The sequence below is a fragment of the Geotrypetes seraphini genome, chromosome 5, assembly GCF_902459505.1.
Source record: "Geotrypetes seraphini chromosome 5, aGeoSer1.1, whole genome shotgun sequence".
NCBI lineage: Eukaryota > Metazoa > Chordata > Amphibia > Gymnophiona > Dermophiidae > Geotrypetes > Geotrypetes seraphini.
In genome coordinates this window covers 155860570-155881774 of record NC_047088.1, presented here as the reverse complement: position 1 = coordinate 155881774, position 21205 = coordinate 155860570, and the positions used below count along the sequence as shown (strand labels likewise).

The 21205-nt window shown below is 41.8% G+C and overlaps 1 protein-coding gene across 1 annotated transcript in view; it reads right to left on the bottom strand.

Moving 5' to 3' along the window:
* LOC117361317 (aldehyde oxidase 1-like) overlaps positions 1-21205 on the bottom strand; it is a 174901-nt gene that overhangs the window by 131215 nt on the left and 22481 nt on the right. The window contains exons 6-10 of the mRNA XM_033946482.1: positions 19404-19465; positions 13499-13588; positions 10576-10656; positions 7526-7670; positions 4085-4177 (exon numbers count right to left, since the gene is read on the bottom strand). Of these exons, the coding sequence (XP_033802373.1) occupies positions 4085-4177; positions 7526-7670; positions 10576-10656; positions 13499-13588; positions 19404-19465 (471 nt within the window). The remainder of the gene's footprint in view (positions 1-4084; positions 4178-7525; positions 7671-10575; positions 10657-13498; positions 13589-19403; positions 19466-21205) is intronic.

The window sequence follows — 21205 nt, the reverse complement described above, 5'->3', positions numbered from 1 at the left end:
CCGATTTAGGTAATTGTTTAGGTAAATGGGGCAGTGCCATTTATTACTTTGAATAATAGACAGTATAATTTGAATTGAATTCGTGCTTGTATAGGTAGCCAGTGTGAGTCTAGGTAGGCAGTGGTGATGTGGTCAAATTTGCTTAGTGAATAGATCAATCTGAGGGCTGTGTTTTGTACAGTCTGTAATTGTTTTATCATGTTTGCAGGGCAAGGTAGGTAAAGGATGTTGCAATAGTCCACTAAACCTAGGACTAGGGATTGGACTATGAGCCTATATTGCTCTTTGTCGAAGAATTTTCTTATTTTTCTTAGATTGCGCATAGTTAGAAATGCTTTTTGGGTGGTCTTGCTGATTTGGATCTGCATTGTGCAGCATCTATCTATCGTCACTCCTAGGAGTTTGAGCGCGGACTGTATAGGGTATTTGGTGGCATTTATTTCTAATCCTATAATGGATGGAGTTTTGGCCTTTTCAAGCAATAGAAATTTTGTTTTGTCCAAATTCAGCTTCAATTTGTGGTCTATCATCCATTTTTCCACTGCTTCTAGTGTTTTTTTCAGTTTTTCTATTGAAGTGGGATCTGGTGAGTCGAAGGGGAGGAGTATGATGATGTCGTCTGTGTAGCTGAATGATGTTACATCTAGGTTATCTAGAGTGGTTCCAAGGGAGGATATAAAGAGGTTGAAGAGCATAGGCGACAGTGGTGACCAGGGCTCTGATTTATGATCGTTTGTTTTTACTCTGTATGTTCTTGATTTAAGGAATCCTTGGAACCAGTTGTATACCCTGCCTGAGATCCCTATGGCTTCTAGTATCTGTAGTAGTATGGTATGGTCTACCAGATCAAATGCAGCAGAGAGATCAACTTGAATTATCAACATCCTTCTGCCTTTGCTAAGGTGCTGTCGGGCTGTGTCTAGTAGAGTTACTAGTAGTGTTTCCGTGCTATGGTTGGTTCTGAACCCTGATTGTGAGGGGTGAAGTAGGTTGTGGTCTTCCAGGTAGTTAGTGAGGTATTGTGCAACTAGTCCTTCTATTAGTTTAATGTATATTGGTATTGAAGCGATGGGTCTGTAGTTGGAGGGGATATCTATTTGGCCTTTATGATCTTTCACAATTGGGGTGATTATGATCTCTCCTAGGTCCTGTGGGGATTGACCTTCTGTGAGCGTGGTTTGTATCCATTGCATGAGGCGAGCTCTAAATTTGGGGGAGGAATTTGTTATCAGATATCTATATAAGCACATAAGCATTGCCTCTGCCAAGTCAGACCATAGGTCCATCATGCCCAGATATGTGGGACAGTTGTTCAGGTCGCATGATGCTTGGCTGTATTTTTTGTAAAGTCAGTTCATATCAGGCCAATGTACTGCTGGGAAGTCGGTCCAGGTCCTGTCTGCTGCAATGGCTTCTCCTGTTGCAGGGTTTATTATTATCTCATCGAGGTGGCTTAGTGTGTTGTTGAAGGTGGTCCTGATTGTAGTGATCTTGCTTTTTAAGTGGTCTGCTAGTTGGGTAGCTGTTGGTGGGTGGTTTCAGTCAATGCAGTCAGCTGAGTTAACCCAGTATACCCAATCAGCTGAGTCAACCCAGTCAGCTGAGACAAATCTAGTCAACTCAGCCAAATGATCAAAGTCAACCTAGTCAACTGAGTCATCCCAGTTAATCAAGCCAGCCAAGTCAACTGTGTAAACCAAATAAACCCAGTCAACTCAGTCCATTCAGTCAACTCAGTCAGTCTAGTCAGATGAGTCAACCCTGTCAACTAAGTCAGCTAAGTCAGGTGAATCAGCTCAGTTGACCGAATCAGCCAAGTTAGCCGAATCAATCCAGTCAATCAAGTAAAAAGAGTCAGCTCAGTCAATCCAGTCAGCCGAGTCTGCCAAATTAGTCATCATCCCTGTCTACTCATTCAATCAGCCAAGTCAAACCAGTCAGATGAATGAACCAAGTCAACCGAATCAGCCAAGTCAGCCCAGACTGCCAAGTGAACTAAGCGAATCCAGTCAACCCAGTAAACATGTATGCCTAGTTGGTATATCCCAATAGCCTAGTCAACCTAGTTAGTAGAGCCATCCTAGCCAACCCAGATAGCTGATCCCGCCCAAGTCAACCAAGTCGACCAAATCAGCCCAATCAACCGAGTCAGGTGAGTCAACCCATTTAACCCAATAGAGCAAGCTGGCTGGGTCAACCCAGTCAACCCAGTTGACCAAGTCAGCCAGGTCAACCCAGCCAATCCAGTTAGCTGAGTCATCCTAATCTAGTGAGCCCAGTCAACCCAGCCATCTGAGTCAACAAACCTAGTCAGCCCAAAAGCAGAGACAGAGAAAAGGTGAGAAACTATAAGCCAGTAAGCCTTACTTTGGTGGTTGGAAAGGCAATGGAGGTGCTGCTCAAGGAAAGTGAGTTTCCTGGAATTCAGTGGGTTACAAGATCCAAGGCAACATGGCTTTCACCAAAGGAAAATTGTGTCAAACGAATCTGATTGATTTATTTGACTGGGTAACCAAAGCATTGGATATGTTCTTATGTTATGTCTAGTCTCAAATGGCCTGATGTTCAGCAGTGAAGGTGAGCATATAACTGTTTGAATGGTGGACCCACAGTAACTGTGTAATCATTTTTTTTCTGTTTTGCTTTGTTGTTTCTATATGCAATCATTATTTAACCTACATAGGTATTTACAGGGGGCACAGCCTGTTTTGAAGATTAATTGCTCCAATTCTGAGCCAACAAAAAAATCCAAACAATGATGATATTCTGCCAAGTGAAAGCTTTAAAATTTGCTTTCTTTTCTCCAGTGCTGCTAGAGGGAAAGGTGGAAATCTCTGTAGCCCAGAAACTGATATCTTATTTTTAAGAAAATTTCAATTGCATGGATTTATGTTCTAATTACCACACAGTAACTAATATATGGAACTAAATAAAACATTATCTTGACATGCACAGTTTGTTCTATGAAATAATCTGAAACCTGTTCTTCTGACCGGACTTGTTATAATTAGTATTTCTTTCAAAGTCTTTGTGCCACATGAACCCACCTCAGAAAAGGGTGTAGCCCAGCTTAACAATGCAAAATTCAAGCTGGGGAATGGACTAAACAAAAAGCTGAAGTCATATGCATTTCTTTTTTTTTTTAATAGAGATATTAATCCTTTTCAATATTAAAATTTGGGCAAAAATACTTGTTAGCAGGACAATGGATGACTGCTTTCCTGCACCCTAACCACTGACTCTATGAATTTTCTAATCTTCCTTCGAGTCAAGCAACATATATATCAGTAAGAAAATCTTATAAAGACTTATAGCAATACTTTATCTCGATGTACTCACAGACCTCAGTGATACCATCTGTATGTCACTAAACTTTAGATCATACAGAGATAAACGGTATCCCTAATCGTCATCGGTCATATTACTTATTTTGCAATACTTTTAAAGTTATTTTCAATAAATATATTTTAGTAATAAATTACTCATCTTATCTCCTGCTACGCGGGTGGGGGTACGCACTCCGACGTAGTCTACGTTTCGCCCATACGGGCTTTATCAAGGAAATCCCCCTCAGTATTAGCAGTTCATGCTCCCCGCGTTGTCAGTTTAAATCGGGAAACATGGCCGCGGCCAAATGCCAAAATGCCGCGGCCATGTTTCCCGATTTAAACTGACAACGCGGGGAGCATGAACTGCTAATACTGAGGGGGATTTCCTTGATAAAGCCCGTATGGGCGAAACGTAGACTACGTCGGAGTGCGTACCCCCACCCGCGTAGCAGGAGATAAGATGAGTAATTTATTACTAAAATATATTTATTGAAAATAACTTAAAAAGTATTGCAAAATAAGTAATATGACCGATGACGATTAGGGATACCGTTTATCTCTGTATGATCTAAAGTTTAGTGACATACAGATGGTATCACTGAGGTCTGTGAGTACATCGAGATAAAGTATTGCTATAAGTCTTTATAAGATCTTCTTACTGATATATATGTTGCTTTCCTGCACAGCATAGCCAGTCAAACAATAAAGTTTGATGCAAAAATAACTGACATACTTTATACAGTACATTATCTTACCCTGATCTGTGAAGCTTACTACAGTGAGATCCGGAATCCTAGTGGGGGAGATGATCATGGGATAAACAATTCCTTTTAGTTTCATTTCCAGTCCTAAAGGAAAGAAAAATTACAAAGAGAGTTAGATGCAGGGAGAAAGGTGTTATATGAAGTGTCCTAATACCAAATGTATTGTATTTAACTTGGAAGCTGTTGCATCCTCACCTATGAGCAGTGTTGACTCCAGTCACTAGATGGCAGTGGTCTATTCTACCTGAAATTATATTCTAATTGTGTACCTGCAGCCACAAGAGCCATTGTTTTTCTCTCTCTCTTTCTCTCTAGAGATCACCTAAGTCACAGTGATGCCTATTCTATAAAGGGAAGTATGAGCCTACTTTCCTTTATAGAATACAAACGTAACTGATTAGGTATGCACATATAATTTAGGCACAAATACTTATACCAGTCATAGAACTGATATAAGGGCTTGCCTAAATTGCTGAAAAACGCACATCCATCAAAGCATTTTATCATTTCTAAGAGTAAATGTAGGTTTATCATATTTCTGAAGACAATAACAGAGGAAACCTGACCCCGCCCCTGCCCGCTTCTACTCCCGCCCATGGCCCACTCACCCCCACCTTTCACTCATTCATTGGTTCCCCTTCCCATCCTCTGTACCCTTTTACCTGCATATTGTAAAATGTGTACAGTGCTGCGTATGTCTAGTATTGATATAGAAATGATTAGCAGTAGTAGTAGTATCAGTCCCAGCTCTATCTCTATCTCTTCTTCCTTCCCTTGCCTCCATGGTCATTCTTCTATCCTGTCCCCATATTCTGCCCCCTTCCAGATTTTCTTCCTTCTTTACCCTTTCTCCAGTACCCGCTCCAGGACCAATATCTCTCTCTTGCCCACTCCCCATGGTACTGCATCTTCTCCCCCTCCCTGAATCCACCACCTTTCTCAATCTCCCCCCATCCCAGCATCTGCCTCTCTCTCCTTCACCCTCTATTCCCCAAAATCTCCCCGTGGTAGCATCTCTCTCTACCCCCTAGCCATGGGTGCTTCTCTCTCTCTCTCCCCTTCCAATCCCCTCCCCCAGCATGGGTGATTCTCTTTCTGTATCTCTCTCCTTCCAACCCGCCCTCCCAGCGGAATGCACATGACCTCTCTCTCCAACTCCCAACTCCCCCACCTCACTGGCAACTGCATTGAATCTTCAGGTAGCCTGGCAGCAGCAGCGAAGTGAGCCTGCTACCATTGACATGCCCCGGAAGTTGCTTCTCTGCAGCGACTTCCTGTTTCCGCGTAGGCAGGACCTGCAGAGAAGATTGTTCAATCTTATATATATAGATTCACAGAGACCTGGAATTAAATTCCATCTACTATTAGAATTCTTGTTTCCTTTCAGACCTTTCGGAAATCTATGAAAACATTATTATTCCAACAGTATTTAGACAACTGTCTCAGGAAAACAAATAATTTTGTTCATCAGTAGATAGGGAATCTTATTTAACAGATAACAGGAAATCTTTGACTAATAATTTTAGTTTATTCAAATCAAAAACATCTGTTTTCTCTGATGCTTATTTTGGTAACTGAATTGAGCTCCTTTCTAGGAGATGATGCGGTATATAAATCTAAGTCTTAGATTAGATTAGATTAGACTTCCAGGGCATGCTGATGGCAGAAGGCTCACCTCATTGCTACTGCTGGGCTGCCTGAAGATTCAATGCAGCGACCAGGAAGGTGGTAGGTGGAGGAGTTGGGAGAGCCATCTAAGCCCAAACTGCCCCAATTAAAAAAACCCATTTTGACAGTCCTCTAAAAAGAGGCCATGTTTGGGTTTTCTCCAGATATATGGTAACCTTAAATAAATGTGTGCTCCATCTGTACTTTGCCCAGATTCTACCCATGTGCAAACTTACTTTCAAAGCATGCACAATTGTATATAGGTGCCATGTTATAGAATAGCATATAGCTGGAATGTTGGAAGGAAGTTAACAAATGGAACAGTGTCATACCAGGGTAAAAATTATATCACAGTGATAGGGTAGGCCACATTGAAGGAGAGAGTAACATTATACATTAAAAAGGGCCTTGAATCAAATCAAATAAAAATTCTGCAGGTCACAAAACACACCTTAGAATCCCTATGGATAGAAATTCCATATGTAAAAGAGAAAAGGATAGTGATAGGAGTGTAGTACTGTCCACCTTGCCAGGATGAAGAGATGCAGAATTGAAAGCAGAAATTAGGGAAGCTAACAAACTGGGTAACACAATAACAGTGGATGATTTCAATTACCCCAATATTAACTGGATAAATGCTACATCAGGACAAGCTAGGGATCAATGAAATCAAAGACTGGTTTTTGGAGCAGCGGGTTCATGAACCCAAAAGAGAGGGAATTATTCTAGACCTAATCCTAATCCGGTAGGTTTTAGAGGCTCATTATACAATATAATCGGGTTATGGTGAGATGTGTACTTGGGACTTTTTAACGTGATGTTCACTATGGTACCCCCTAGAATGCCCCTCTGCTCTGCTCAAATGTGTCTGTGTGCCCATCTGAAGCTGTCATTCAGGCTGGAATATACTGATTCTTTTATATCTTCTGGTGGTGGCGGGGTGGGGGTGGGAGGGGTCAGTGACTACTGCGGGAGTAAAGGGGGTCATGCTTTAATCTCTCCAGTGGTCATCTGGTCAGTTTGAGTCCCTTTTTGTCCCATATTCATTTTTAAAACAGGTCTAAATGGTACCCTGGACATTTTGTTAAATATTTATCACTGCAAAATGTCCATGCCCTAAGCCCGCTCTGTTAGGTACCATCGACTCATTTTCAAGTCCTAGCGATTTGATTATGATATCAAGTTTTCATGGCAGAATACAGAAGTAGATTGCCGGGCCTTACTTCTGCACTGTATAAATTCGATGTTGTCGCCATTGTCACATCAAAAGCGATCCTCCGCCTCCAACACTGCCCACCTGCTGCTGCCCATATGGGTGATACATCATTAGTCTGACATCACCACTGAAACCTGTCCACCTTGGGAGGCCCTGCTGGTATTACAACTACCAACAGCATAGCTTTCAACTTCACAGATGCATGCAAGCTCCAGTGGCACAACAAACCCATATACCATGACTGGAGAAGCCCAACCAAAACATACCTTCAACATGTCCTCTTGGAATTTATATGAACAGGGGATGACCAGCCTAGAAAACATCTCAAATATGGGTTTTGAAAATAGTGATTTGGATGTTATAGTAGCAAAAAAAGTCCAAATACCACTTTATGCCATTTTTTGGATGTTTTCTCTTTTGAAAATGAGCCTCATGTTCTTGCTTTAGCATAAATTCCTTTTCATATAGAAATTACAGTATAGTAATACAGTAGAGTAGGATTACAGATGAGGTCCAGCAGGCTCATCTAGCCTTCCCAGTTTACATACCAATGTTGGTATTCCCCACGACAAGAGGTGCTTTGGGGTAGTTGGCTTTCAGTTCCAGTAATTCAGACAGAATAGCAGGAGAAATCCAAGTAGTTCGTTCTCCTCGAAAAACCATTTTCTTTATTTTTTTGTTTTCAGCCATCAACTAGGCATTGGGACAGAGAGAGGAAGAGATTCAGGGCTAATATACTGTATTGTGCAAGGTAATAAATATTGATAGGAATTTAAAGGACTTAGGGCTAGACTCACTAAGGACACCAATCGTGTCCCGACCACTTTGCGATCACTTTGTGACCCTGACCTGATTCACTAACCTTACTCCTGATCTGATCTGCACCGATCCGATCTGAGCTTGCAAATGAGGGGGAACGGCATGCAAATATAGGCAGGGAGCGATTCACTAAAATAAATGAGGGACAACGACTGGGCTGGCCGATCAAAAAAATAAGCGATTGCTGAGGACTAGTCACTCAGGTCCTTTCTGACTGCCCTGCTCTCTGCCCCGACTCACCGCCATGCTCTCTGCCCAGACTCTCCTCTTGCCACCCTGCTCTCTGCCCAGACTCTCTTCTTGCCGCCATGCTCTCTGCCCCGACTCTCCTCTTGCTGCTCTGCTCTCTGCACTGACTCTCCTCTTGCCGCCCTGACTCGCCGCCCTATTCTCTGCCCCAACTCTCCTCTTGCTGCCCTGCTCTTTGCCCTGACTCGCTGCCCTGCTCTCTGCCCCGACTCTCCTGCCCTTCTCTGCAGTGCAAGCCCATGGTTTTTATCCATGGATTTAAAGCGGGTTAAAACCACGGGCTCGCGAAATAAAAAAGTAAAAAAAGAAAAATTCAAAAGCTTTGTAAGCATGCATAGACCATCTACAGGCAATGAAGATGGTCTGTGTTTGCGTCAGGATCGCTGTTCAGTGAGCCATGCAGTCAGTTGGGGGGGGGGGGGCGTGATTCCAATCACCCCCATTTGCATGCAATCGCGTCGTGATTCGGGTGACCGGCAACCTCACGGATCGGATCGCTAACAGATCAGATCCGTGAAGTTAGTGAATCTAGCCCAAAATGCATTGGTGAAACGACATGGACAGGGACAGTTTTTGGTTACACTTAGCTAGGCTAGTAATAATTAGTTTGGCTAACTTGCCCATTAGAAAATTGTCTTCTCTTGTTCCATCCAAAGGTACCAGTGCTTGCTTCAAAGCTTGAAATCCTTGTATTCATTTGTACACACTTGGAGATCCTTTACAAAAGGATGTCAAAGTGTTTTGCAGTAATTTTCCTGTTTCCATGCGCCAAACGCACATTAACTATTATCAAAAATTTTTGAGGTATGTGGCACAGGTGGACAGCGGCATAACACAGGATTAATGCAGTAGTGCTTACCCCCCCAACTCTATTAAGTACGCCTAAAGTTAGGCACCTGTATTAGCACGCCTAGCCGATGTAGATGCCCAATTTAAATGGTTAATAGGCTTGATCAGCATCAGTAACTAGCATTTAACATTTCATAACTGCCATTAATTGGACTTAATTGAAAGGCACCTAACTCGAAAAACGCGATTCTATAAAATGTAGATGTCTACTCTAAAGCACCTACTTAAAAGTAGGCATGGTTGGCGGGAGCGGATCATGGGCATGTTTTTGAATTAGGCGCCATTGTGTGCAAAGGAAACTCTGGCATGAATACAGTACGCCGAAAGTTAGGATGCCTAGTGATGTCTAACGCTGCTTAAGTGGCGCTAAGCATGATTCTATACAGTGCGCCTTTTGTAGAATTGTGTTTCGAGGTCTTAGGGCTCCTTTTACGAAGCCGCGTCAGCGGCTTTATCGCACGCAACTTTGTAGTGCGTGCTAACCCCTGCGCTAGCCGAAAAACTACCACTTGCTCAAGAGGAGGCGGTAGCAGCTAGCGCGACTGGCAAATTAGCACACACTATTACATGCGCTAAACCGCTAATGCGGCTTTGTAAAAGGAGCCGTTAGTGCTTCCCATATAGGGGGGAATTCTAAAACTGGCACCTAAGTTTGCAGGTCTTGCATGCTAATGCAAATATGAGTGCTGGACTTGCAAAAATTAAGAAATACAAATTCCTAAAAAATGCCATGTTAAAACTGGGCTTAGTGCATGGGAAAGTCCTGCATTAAAACATACTAAGCCCAAATTTTACTGCATTTTAGTAAAAACGTCCCTTGTTTTGTTTGTGTACATTAAAATATTTAGCACATGCTAAATCAATTTAACCCTTGTTAACCTATAAATTAATGTGCTTTAAGCTGATTATGTCAAAAAGTTATAATGCTTGTTAACATTTTTTAATGACAAACATGAACATGAACATGAACTGAAAAAAATGTCTGATAATAGGCAAAAGACTAAATGAATTCCACAATTTGTATCCTGTATACCTCCCTATTCACTTGAAAGGGGTGGGGGAAGGGAAATTATGCACAGGGAGTTCAGAACTACCTGCATTACTTTTCTACATGTACTGGAGTACTTTTCCTGTTCCTATGGAGCTGTGTTGCTGTGCTTACACCCCGACAGAGAGTTGAGGAAGAGCAGTGGAAACTGCTTCGGATCAGGGACATATGGCCCCATCATCCTGAGAGATTATGTTTACAATCTGGGAAGTGCCAATGGCCTCTCCTCCTTTCTTTCCCTACCTTCTTCTTAGTCTTCCCCCTATCCTGGGTTGTGTCCTCCTTTCTCTTAAACCCCGATTCTTTGTCCTCTCATCCCTACCTTTTTACCAGGACTTCCTTCTTTCTCCCATTCCCATTCTCCCAGAATCCCAGGTCTGCTCCTCCTCTTCTCACCTTCTAGATTTACCATTTTGCATGGTCAATGCATGCCAAGTTGCTTTTTGCTACTGTTGTTGTGGAGGAACTTTATATTTCAGTGCAAAATTATGTTAAATCTAAAGATGTCTGAGTAAAAAGGGAAGAGTGGATAGTCTTTGTCACAGAGAACAAAAGATTATGAATGATAAGGTGCGCTAGTATAATGTTCACTCCTCAGCAATAATACAAATTAGTCATCGTGTATCATCTTACCATTAGTTCAGGTGGAAAAATTAATTCTTGGGTTGGATCCAAGGGCAGAAATTCTTCTTGTGTGAACAGTACTGTGCAAAGCTTAAGGAAGAAATGAAGGTTTGGTTTGCAAGAAGGAAAGCACATTATTTGTGTTCCACTGGCATCACATTACATTAAATAGCTCAGCATTATAATATTACCATTACCATTACTTGGCAAGTCATTTTATTTTCTAAACTATTTTATTGCACTTATAATAACAACTGTGGGATCAGGTATGTGAACATAGAGAATTTATTGCAAAATGCTGCATTATTCTTTCCATGTCACCTAAGTTGGAGTATGGTTTTCTTTAGGAGAAAACACAATTTTCTTTGCCTAACTACTCTTAAAAAGAATTGTCCCTTCCACTCGCTGGGTTGGCCTAGGGATGGTGATGTGACAGTAATATACCTAGTTGCTAGATTTAGGGCTCATGATTGCCATTTTTTGAAAGGAGCCCTAGTATGTGGACCCTGGTCCAGGACCATTGCTTACATTACAAGACTAAGGCCCTCTTCTTTTAAATTGCGCTAGGAACTCTACGAGCATCAGGAGCAGCGCGGGCCATTCAGCGCAGCTCCCCGTGCTAGAAAATTGCTAGCGCAGTTTAATAGAAGAGGCCCGAAATACAAGGGGAGAATGTAAAATACAGGAGGACTCCCTAGGTTGTTACAAATGAAAGCTCATGCTGCCAGATCCCAGCACTGATTCTAACTCAGTTGAAAATACAAAGGAGCAAGAGGAACTACCCTGGTGGAAAATATCTATCTATCTATCTATCTATCTATCTATATATATCTATCTATCTATCTATATATACACCCACACACATATATGTACAGTATATATACTGTGTGTATCTATATAATAAAACCGTAGGCGGCGCATGCGCACTCTAATCCGCGTGCTTCCGTGATCCGTATGTCCGTGGCCGGCAAGAGTGCACATGCAAACTTACAACAGCTCGCACTCACGGTCTGGCTGGCTCTTTAAAGTTTTTTTCGGTGCCGGCTCACCTGCTCCGCCTTCCTCTTCCTGCCAGTCTCAGCCGGACTCACTCCTCCCCCCCTGGCAGCCCTGAACCTGTTCCTCCATTCCCCGCCCGACGGGCCGGTGAGTGCTGCGCCAGGGGCAATGCAGGTGGAGACTATCGGCGGCGGAGCCGGAGGGAAGGGGGGGTGGGAGGCACGCGAAGCTGCAAGTCGCCGACTACACCCCCCCCTCTCTCGAACCGCACAAGGACTGCCGTTGACGAAATTTGCCCCACCGTTCCTTCCCTTCTTCCATCAGGTACAGTTCAGCTACGCCTATGTTAAAAGCAGCTGCTTTGAAATTGGAGTCCTGCCGCCACCGTAACACGTTCCCTCTGCCGCGGTCCCATATGTCAGAGAAGGGGCGGGACCAAGGCAGAGGGGAACGTGCTACGGCAGTGGCAGGCCTCTGATTTCGATGCGGCTGCTTTTAACATTGGTGGAGCTGCACTGCACCTGATGGAGGGAGGGAAGGAAAGGTGGTTGTGCGCTGTTGAGCCCCTCTGCACGCGCCCAAACCAAAAAAGGAGCCAGGACTCTTCCCCACCCGGCGCCGGCAGACCCGAAAAAACGGCCCTACCGAACAGACCCGCGAGCAGGGTTGCCATGGAAACCTAACCGGAATTACATGCAGTCGGCAAGGGTCAGTGAGAGGGGATCAGGAGCTAAAGAGAGATTGAAAAAAACAAACAAACAGTGCACAAGTAGAGAGAGACACACAGACAGTCACAGAAGGACAGGGGGCTAGAGCAGAGATGCTTGCAGGGAGAAAAAGCTAAGCAGTAATGTTACAGCTTGAGAGTGCAGACTGAGGAAGAAAGCAGAGACAGCGCTACACAGGGAAATGGAGGGAGGAAAGAGACAGAAAGAAAAATACAGACAGACATAAATTCTAGCACCCGTTAATGTAACGGGCTTAACGACTAGTATAGATATAGATATAGATATACAGAATATATATGTATATTTATTTATATTGCTTTCTTGTTTAATGGAAGGATGTCTGAGCGGTTCATCCAACCATTCTGTGATTTATTTACCACAGTTCATACTGGAAATGGTGCCAGTGGAATGGGGATTAGGCAGTGCAGTAAACTACTGTATTTTGTAGACTTATATGTACTAGATCTGATTTATTAATCCAAGCCAGTTCAACCCAAGTCAACCTTATCCCACCCCAACTCAACCCACAAGCAGTTTTGGGGCCCTTTTACTAAATCGTGTGAAGCATTAATGCATATTTAATGCTGGATAAAAGGCTTACCTGAAAACATGTCAAAGCATTTTGCAGTAAATTGCCTTTCAGCACACGCAGTATTTACTTCTTAAAAAATGTTTTTGGGGAGGGAGCATGTCATGGGCAGGAAATGAGCATGGAAGCATTATCTAGTTAGCGTGTTCTGATTAGCATGTGTTAACTGGATAACATAACGCGGGAGTACTTATCGCCTCTTAATTAGGGTGTGGTAAGTGTTCTTGCATTATCTTCCCCCCCCCCTCCGCTTATGAAGCCGCGTTAGGGTTTTTTTTATTGTCGGCCGTGGTGGTAAAAGCTCCAACGCTCATAGAATTCCTATGAGCATCAGAGCTTTTACTGCTGCAGCCGGTGGGATAAAAATCCCTAATGCGGCTTCATAAAAGGGGGGGGTTATGTTTTTTGCAAGGAAAATTAGTGTGGGATCTGCAAATAAATATTTGAAAAAATTCTTAATTTACTTTTGTGGTAAATCGGGGCTTAGTGCACAGGAAAGTCCTGAGTTAGAATATACTACGCCCAGAGTTTGTTGCACTTAAGTGAAAGAGCCCCTTAATATTATATCAAACACATTCGCAAAAATAGTATTAAAGGAAAGTTCAAGTACACTTACATCCTTTTCATTATCGGCAGATGTAGGTTCGGTTCCTTGGCTTTCCATACAACAACTCCCCTTTCCTGAAGTCTGACAACAGCCTGAATCCTAAATAAATAATATCCATTCAGCACTTTTTTTTTTTTTCTTAAATATCTTTATTAAGGCCCTCTTTTACTAAGGGCTCCTTTTACTAAGCTGTGCTAGCTGCAATGCCATGCACACTAGAAGCCTCCATTGAGCTGGCGTTAGTTTCTCTGTGTAGCGTGGGGGCAGCGCGCGCTAATCTGCAGAGTGCGCTAAAAACGCTACCGCAGCTTAGTCAAAGGAGTCCTAAGCCAGGGTAGAGGTTTTTTACTGCGGCCCAGGACGCTAAATACTCCAATACTCATAGGAATTCTATGAGTAACAGAGTAGCGTCGGAGCATATAGCACCTCTACCACGGCTTAGTAAAAGGGGGTGGGGTGGGGGTGAGGTAAATTTGTTGCAGAAGTACAATAAATAAACAACAGTATAACTATCTAAAATGGTACATTATAACAGATGCAAACAAAGCAAAATCCTAGATGTTCCACAGTCAAAGAACGGAGGTCCAAAAACCCAAAAGAAACAGACTGTGGAAAACAATGATCTTGATGATGGGTCCATATCATACCACATGTCAGTTATTCATTTAGTGGACATTATTCTTTTTGGACTTGTACCTTTATTTCGGCACAATAAACGCCTCATCAAGATCATTGTTTTCCACAGTCTGTTTCTTTTGCATTATAACAGATACAATGACTTGTTCAATGATATAACAGTTATTCATGATTAATTAATTGTTATTACAACAAAGGTCAAGAGATTTACACAAATGGGAATAATTATGATTTTTGGAGGCTGTTCTTCATATTTTATTTATTTATATACTACTTATTACCTATGTGGTTTACATTCAGGTACTCATGCATTTTTCCCTATCTGTCCTGGTGGATTCACACTCTATCTAATGTACCTAGGCCAGGGGTAGGCAATTCCGGTCCTCGAGAGCCGGAGTCAGGTCAGGTTTTCAGGATATCCACAATAATATGCATGAGATAGATTTGCATCTCAAGGAGGCAGTGCATGCAAATCCATCTCATGCATATTCATGGTGGATATACTGAAAACCTGACCTGGCTCCGGCTCTCGAGGACCGGAATTGCTTACTCCTGACCTAGGGCAATGGGGGATTAAGTGACTTGCCCAGGGTCACAAGACACAGCGCAGGGTTTGAACCCACAACCTCAGGGTGCTGAGGCTGTAGCTCTAACCACTTTGCCACACACTCCCATATTTCTATACAAAGGACATAGATAATTCCACCATTTAGATGAGTTGAGTTGCAAATTGTCTTTTCAATGACATACAATTAAACGAAAAGCCAGAGGAATCATAATATCAAAATAGAGAATGACACGGGGACCGTTTACCGTGCTAAAACGTGGGTCACCGCAGTAAATCCACAGGAATGGAGACATTTGCAACTGGTTTACCGCAGGAATGGTGATAAGACCTTTCACTGCCCCGCGGGAATGGGGATAAGACCTTTTACTGCCCCATGGGAGTGGTGAAAAGTCTTACTCCTGTGGTAAAAAAAATTGCATCCGTGTCAAACTTGGCATCTTCTCCCCAGCTACTCTTGCACCTATTTTACCTTCAGGAGCCAGGCATGCCACGATGAAGACAGAAGGAACCTAAAACCAAAGCCTGAGACCAATGTGATTTGAAGAATAAAATTACCAGACAACAAAAAGAAAAAAAAATTATTTTATATTTTGTGATTAGAATATTTCAGATTTGAAACATGTCTCCTGTTAGAGCTGGTATTAGACATAACTGAGGACCGCAAAGTCCAGGCTGTGCTTCTTTAGCTTCCAGCTGGCTTAGGGCTCTCTCTCTGACCAGGGGGCAGTTGTCCTAGTTTCACTCCCCTAAAATTATTCTTGCCATGTGTGACTAAAGTATTCTATTAGCTTGATTTTTCTATGTAGCATTCTGTAGTAATTTGGTTTGTTCAGTTTTCACAATAGTGAAGGAGATATTTGTGAAAGGGAGAGGAGATGGGTTTGTTGAACCTTGCTCTGCTTTATTTGTGTTTTTAAAATGACAATTGTCAGAGGAGAAGCTTCCGCCCACAAACACGCGACTGCAGGGTGGCACAGGCAGTTTCTTTTCTAAAGCGCCGTGAAGGTAAGGGGAGGGAGGGAGATAGATTTGGCCGGAGGTAGGGATGGAACCGCGCGTCTTCCCTCCCTTAAGTTTCTTCACGCCGCAAAGGTAAGAGGGAGAGAGGGAGATTCTCGGGCTGCTGAAGGGCGGTGAGGTGGCGAGTGGGAAGGGTGGATGCTGCAGGGACGGGACGGTGAAGGGGACGGCGGGTTCGGGGATGGGGCGGTGAAGGGGATGGCGGGGATGGGGCGGTGAAGGAGACAGTGGTCCGGTGACGGGGCAGTGATGGGGACAGATTTTTCCCCATGTCACTCTCTATATCAAAGCGTGTATTATGTACTTCCAAAATCTGAATTTCCAGGTTGGATGATCTTAATATAATCATTTTGGTAGTGATTTTTAAAGTATTATCAAAAGAGAACATTGAACATATTTTGTTCCATATGGAACACCAATAGTTATGCACATTGGGACATTGAAATAATAGATAGGACAGTGTACCTGTAACTGTAGAACATGATCAGCATAAATTTGAAGAGTCTTTTTTAATATTCTATCTATTTAATTTGGAGTCCAATATGCTTTGTGCATAACCCAAAAAGTCGATTGAGATATGGATGCTGACATAGTAGGATGAACTGGTGTCTTCCAGAAAGAGTTCCAATCAAATTCTTGTGGGGTTAAATTGAGTTCCATTTCAACACTTTTTAAAGTGAGAGTTTGACAAAGTCTCACAATTCACTTCAAGGTGTGACAACTCGTATTTATCTCTAAGGGGGTAAGTCAGCAAGATATATCGGAAAGTTTGACTGAGTAATCTTTTTCCTGTCCATATTCCCTCTCTCTTTGGAAGGTGCATGCTGGTAAAGCTTGAATTAAACCCAAACTGAATATGGCAGTTATAGCAAGGTAAGAGAAAACAGAGCAGTGTGATTGGTCAAAGAGAATCATTAGGATAAACCTGTGGTGCATGTCTCTGACTTCATCACACTATTAAGTCACCGCATAGAGAACACATAATAATTTGCAAGCAAAAATCCACTTCAGTTGCATTCTCATTTCCAGTTTTGGATTCTGTAGGTTCATATCGGGAAAAATGTTGAGATAGTTCAGAAGAATTTTAAGATGTGAACTCATAAACAGACGAGCAAAAGATTGTAATTTTAAATACCAGTTATTATCTTGGTGATTTTCAACAGGATGTTTAGTGGATATAATCTAAAAATATTGAGGACAGAAATCTTAAATCCTTGAATTTTACTCAGTCCTCAGATCAATTTAATCTAATCTTATCTAGGATTGTTTTCTATCAGATCTATCCTGGTGCATAATATTGCAAAAAAAAAAATTACTAGGAAGGCATAAACATGCCCAATTGAAAATATTTTTTATTCTTTCCAAATAAATGGAATATGGGAAAGAAACTATACTTATATATAAGAAATTGGGAACATCTATGTCTTGTCTCCTGTAGACTGGATACAGATCTCAAACAATCTGTATATTATCTGTATATTATTAGTTGCATTGGATATACTGCTCATTCTATCAGGTGGGTCCAAACGGTTTACACATTAAGGGGTCCTTTTACTAAGGCGTGCTAGCCAATTTAGCGCACGCTAAAAGCTCACGCGTCCATTATATTCTATAGACGCATTGGCGTTTAGTGCACACTGAATCGGCTAGCTTGCCTTAGTAAAAGGACCTCTAAATTTCAATAGTAGAAAATTGACTAAAATAGGAAAGTACACAATCACTCCTAAAGGGCAGTAAAGAAACTTATCAAGGTAATCAGAAGAGAGAAAAAGGAAAGAGAGACTGCTTCTGGTCGGCCATCAGCAACCCTTCAACTCAGGTGGGCGAAATATCATAGGCTAGTTCAAAAAAATAGGTTTTGAAATGAATCTTAAATTTAGGGAGTGATCACTCTGACCTGATGTAAGCTGGTAGACCATTTCATAGCTTTAGAGTCAGAAAGAAAAATGCAGATTTTCTTGTTGACTTGTATTTGGCCCTATTGGGTGATGGCAAGACCAAGTAGTGAGAATCAAGAGAGCCTAAGATGCAGATTTTAATATAAGGAATAACTAAATTTGCTAAATATGTGAGTGTACCCAAGTGGTATGTTTTAAATGCAAGCCAAAGAATCTTAAATTGAATCTGAAAATTAACTGGTAGCCAAGGTAGGGAACATAGGGGTGTGACATAGACAGCCCTTTTAGCATTGCAGAGTAGATGGGTAGCATCTACAAGTGGAATAACTTGTAAGTTTCATGGCTCCATATCATTCTCTTCTTGTTTGGGGTGAGAACTTTTCAGTGGCTCCTCGTATGTATGATTATCTATCAGTTGATATTTTGAAGAGTCTGAAGTCGATGTAATTGGGTTATTGTGATGCCTGCGTGCACTGAGTTACAGTAATCCAATTTGGAAATAAATAGTGCCTATATCAGAGTACAAAGAGTTGATGCAGACAATAGATTATAGAGGGTTCAGAGTTTATAAAGGGTATGGAAACCAAATTTTGTCAAGATAGGCACTGGAAATGTAGGCCTGTACAATTCTGGCCTACATTTCTGGTGCCCATCTTCGACAAAGCCTGTGATTCTCAAAATAGCGCCGTAGTTTGAGTGATGTGTAACTGGCGCCGTTTTCTCAGGCGCCGGCTGATTCCAGGGTTGTTTTGAGAATCTGGGCCTAAGTGATCATACAAAGTTGTATATGTGACCCAAGTATTATTAAAGGCTCTAGACACAAGAGATATTTTTTCTGTGTTGACTTTTCAGGAGTAGTAAAAGCCCTGGTAACAGCATAGATGTATATGCCATAGAAATTTTGATTTGCTTTTTTTTCTGCCTCTAGCACTGTGAATGGTGGACCTCAAAGCATACATCAGTCTGGAGGCAAATGAAAAGAGAGTACACGTTATGGAGAGGGATTTTGTCTATACCTCCTTGAAGCCAAGCTGACATGAGGGAGCACACAGCTTGGAATTCAGTGGGGTCCTGGATTTTGAACAAGGCTGTGGACAAAGGATAAGGGAAAGAGTAGAGCACTTTCCAGGCATCTTTATCAGCCCTAAAGAAGGCCAAAGGAAACACAGTAGAAGTCAATCTACATGAGGAAGTTTATACTTTTCAAAATCCTGAAGAAGGAGTAATTCTAGAAATTTAGGGCTCCTTTTACGAAGCCGCGGTAGCGGCTTTAATGTGCGTGACTTTTTATCACGTGCTAACCCCCGCGCAAGCCGGAAAACTACCGCCTGCTCAAGAAGAGGCGGTAGCGGCTAGCGCAGCTGGTGGTTTAGCGTGTGCTATTATGCACGTTAAACCGTTACCACGCCTTCGTAAAATGAGCACTTAGAGAGGAGTGCTACTGAAGAATCCCCAAGAAATATAAGAGGTTAGAGGAGGATTTGACCAAATATCTAAGAGAGCTGAAGATGAAGAAACCACATTTAGTCGTTTCTTGTTTGTCATTTTCTGTGCACCAACAGAATGAGCTTGGTTTGAATAGAACCACCCAATAAATTACCATTTTAATTCACAACCAAGTGTGCAGTGAATATAACAGACTAAAGAGAAGGAGGCTCTAAATCAAGGCTTTGGAGATTTGTGTCTCTTCATGTTCCAAAAAGGGTGTCCTTACATATAAAAAGAAAAGAAAAATTAATCAGTGAAGCTTATAAGGCTTGCAAAATTTGTAGCAATATTTTTATGTACTTACCTTACAGAAGGTCTTAAAGCCATCTAATATAGGTCTGTATCCAGTGCATCGGCACAGATTACCTGATTTAAGAAAAATAATTCATGATAAATGGGATCACAATTATTGGGTCGTGTGTAGTATTGAAGGCTTTACTGGTTTATAGGATTTGTAGTTCTGTGCCTCCATAACGGAGAATTGTTGAATGTGGTACTCTGGTTTTATATGTGAATTTATGATTTTTACTCTTTCTAATTTACCTTGGATTGCATTAAATTAAATTCATGTTGCTTTTTTCAGCTGCTATTTTGTAGCAGGAGGTTTGAAAAAACCCGGCTAGGGTCTGCCTGTTGAACAGAAAGTTACAATACACTTCTTCCTCCATATTCGCTGTGATAGGGGATTAACAGACCCGCAAATAACTTTTTAATGTTATTCACTGTTTTCTATTAAAACCATCGTGAATACGGTGAAACCGCGAATAACATGGTGGGAGACCTGGCTTGTTCTTGAAGGAGAGGCAAAACACGGTGAAGAAAGTGCTGGGAATCAGCAATTTTCTCTGTAAACGCTTGGAATCAGTGATTTCTCTATGCAAGCTGATGTAATTTGGGGGGGAGGAGCCAGCAAGCTAAAAACCTTGAATAATCGAAACTGCGATTGCTGAAACCGCAAATATGGAGGGAGAAGTGTAGTGTTTTGGCATAACCGAGATTTCTGTGATAAAGAAGGTGCATTCTAGCAAACGATCTTGGAAAGTCATGTTGATCTATAAGGGACCAAACCCTGACCATCGTAAACAGGCAGTAAGAAGATATTAAGATATTTGAAATTTATGCCTATTAGAGAAAGTACTTAGCCTAGGTATTGTACGAGTGGGTGCTGAAAAGTTCTCAGCCCAACTAATGAACTTCCTAAATTCTGAGCATTATTTTGCCACTGTAGTTGAAAAGAGTTTTATTTCATTAACCCCACCTTTTACAAAACTGCGATAGTGCAGGCTGGCGCACTGAATGCTCCGCGCTGCTCCCGATGCTCATAGAGTTCCTATATGCATTGGGAGCAGCGCAGATCATTTAACACACTGGCATGCGCAAAAAACTGCTATCACGGTTTTGTGAAGGGGGGGGGGGGTTAAGTGCCAATATGCAGAAACAAAATTCTGTGTTTTGACATTGTTTCAGTTCATTGATTGAACCATATCCATGTAATTCTCGTCTTGATTGGGCTGAGAACTTTTCAGCACCCCTTCATATAGAGGTTTTGAGATTGTGTGAATTTGAGTCTGTTTTGAATATCTTTCAGAGAAACAAAAAGGAATCAGGGCATAGGGAGCTCATCCAGGGATATACAAAAAAAGGAAGAAGGAGCTTGCAGGTGATCCTAATCATAAATGAAAAAGAGACTATAGCAAAAATTCAGTGTACAACAAATTGTTATGTTAGAATTAAGTATGAACTATAGAAAAATATGAAGTATTGAAGTTTACAGCAGGTTCAGGGATATATTCTCTCCATTTGTGGATAGCAAATGTTGCATGTGTTATATGGAATGTAAATAATTTGTTGATTTGGATATTTTGTGCTTCTGGAAATAATTCTCAGCCCATGGAAGAAGAGAATGATGTAGAGCCAAGAAACTCACAAGTTATTCCACACTTTTCTTGACACTTTTAATTTCATTTCATATCATGGCTCCATATCTTTCTCTTCTTTTTTTGGGCTGAGAACTTTTCAGTGACTCCTCGTGTGTATGATTATCTATTAGTTGGTAAAAGGTTTTATATGTGCACTTGATGCAAAAAGCTCCTGGCTCATACAGAA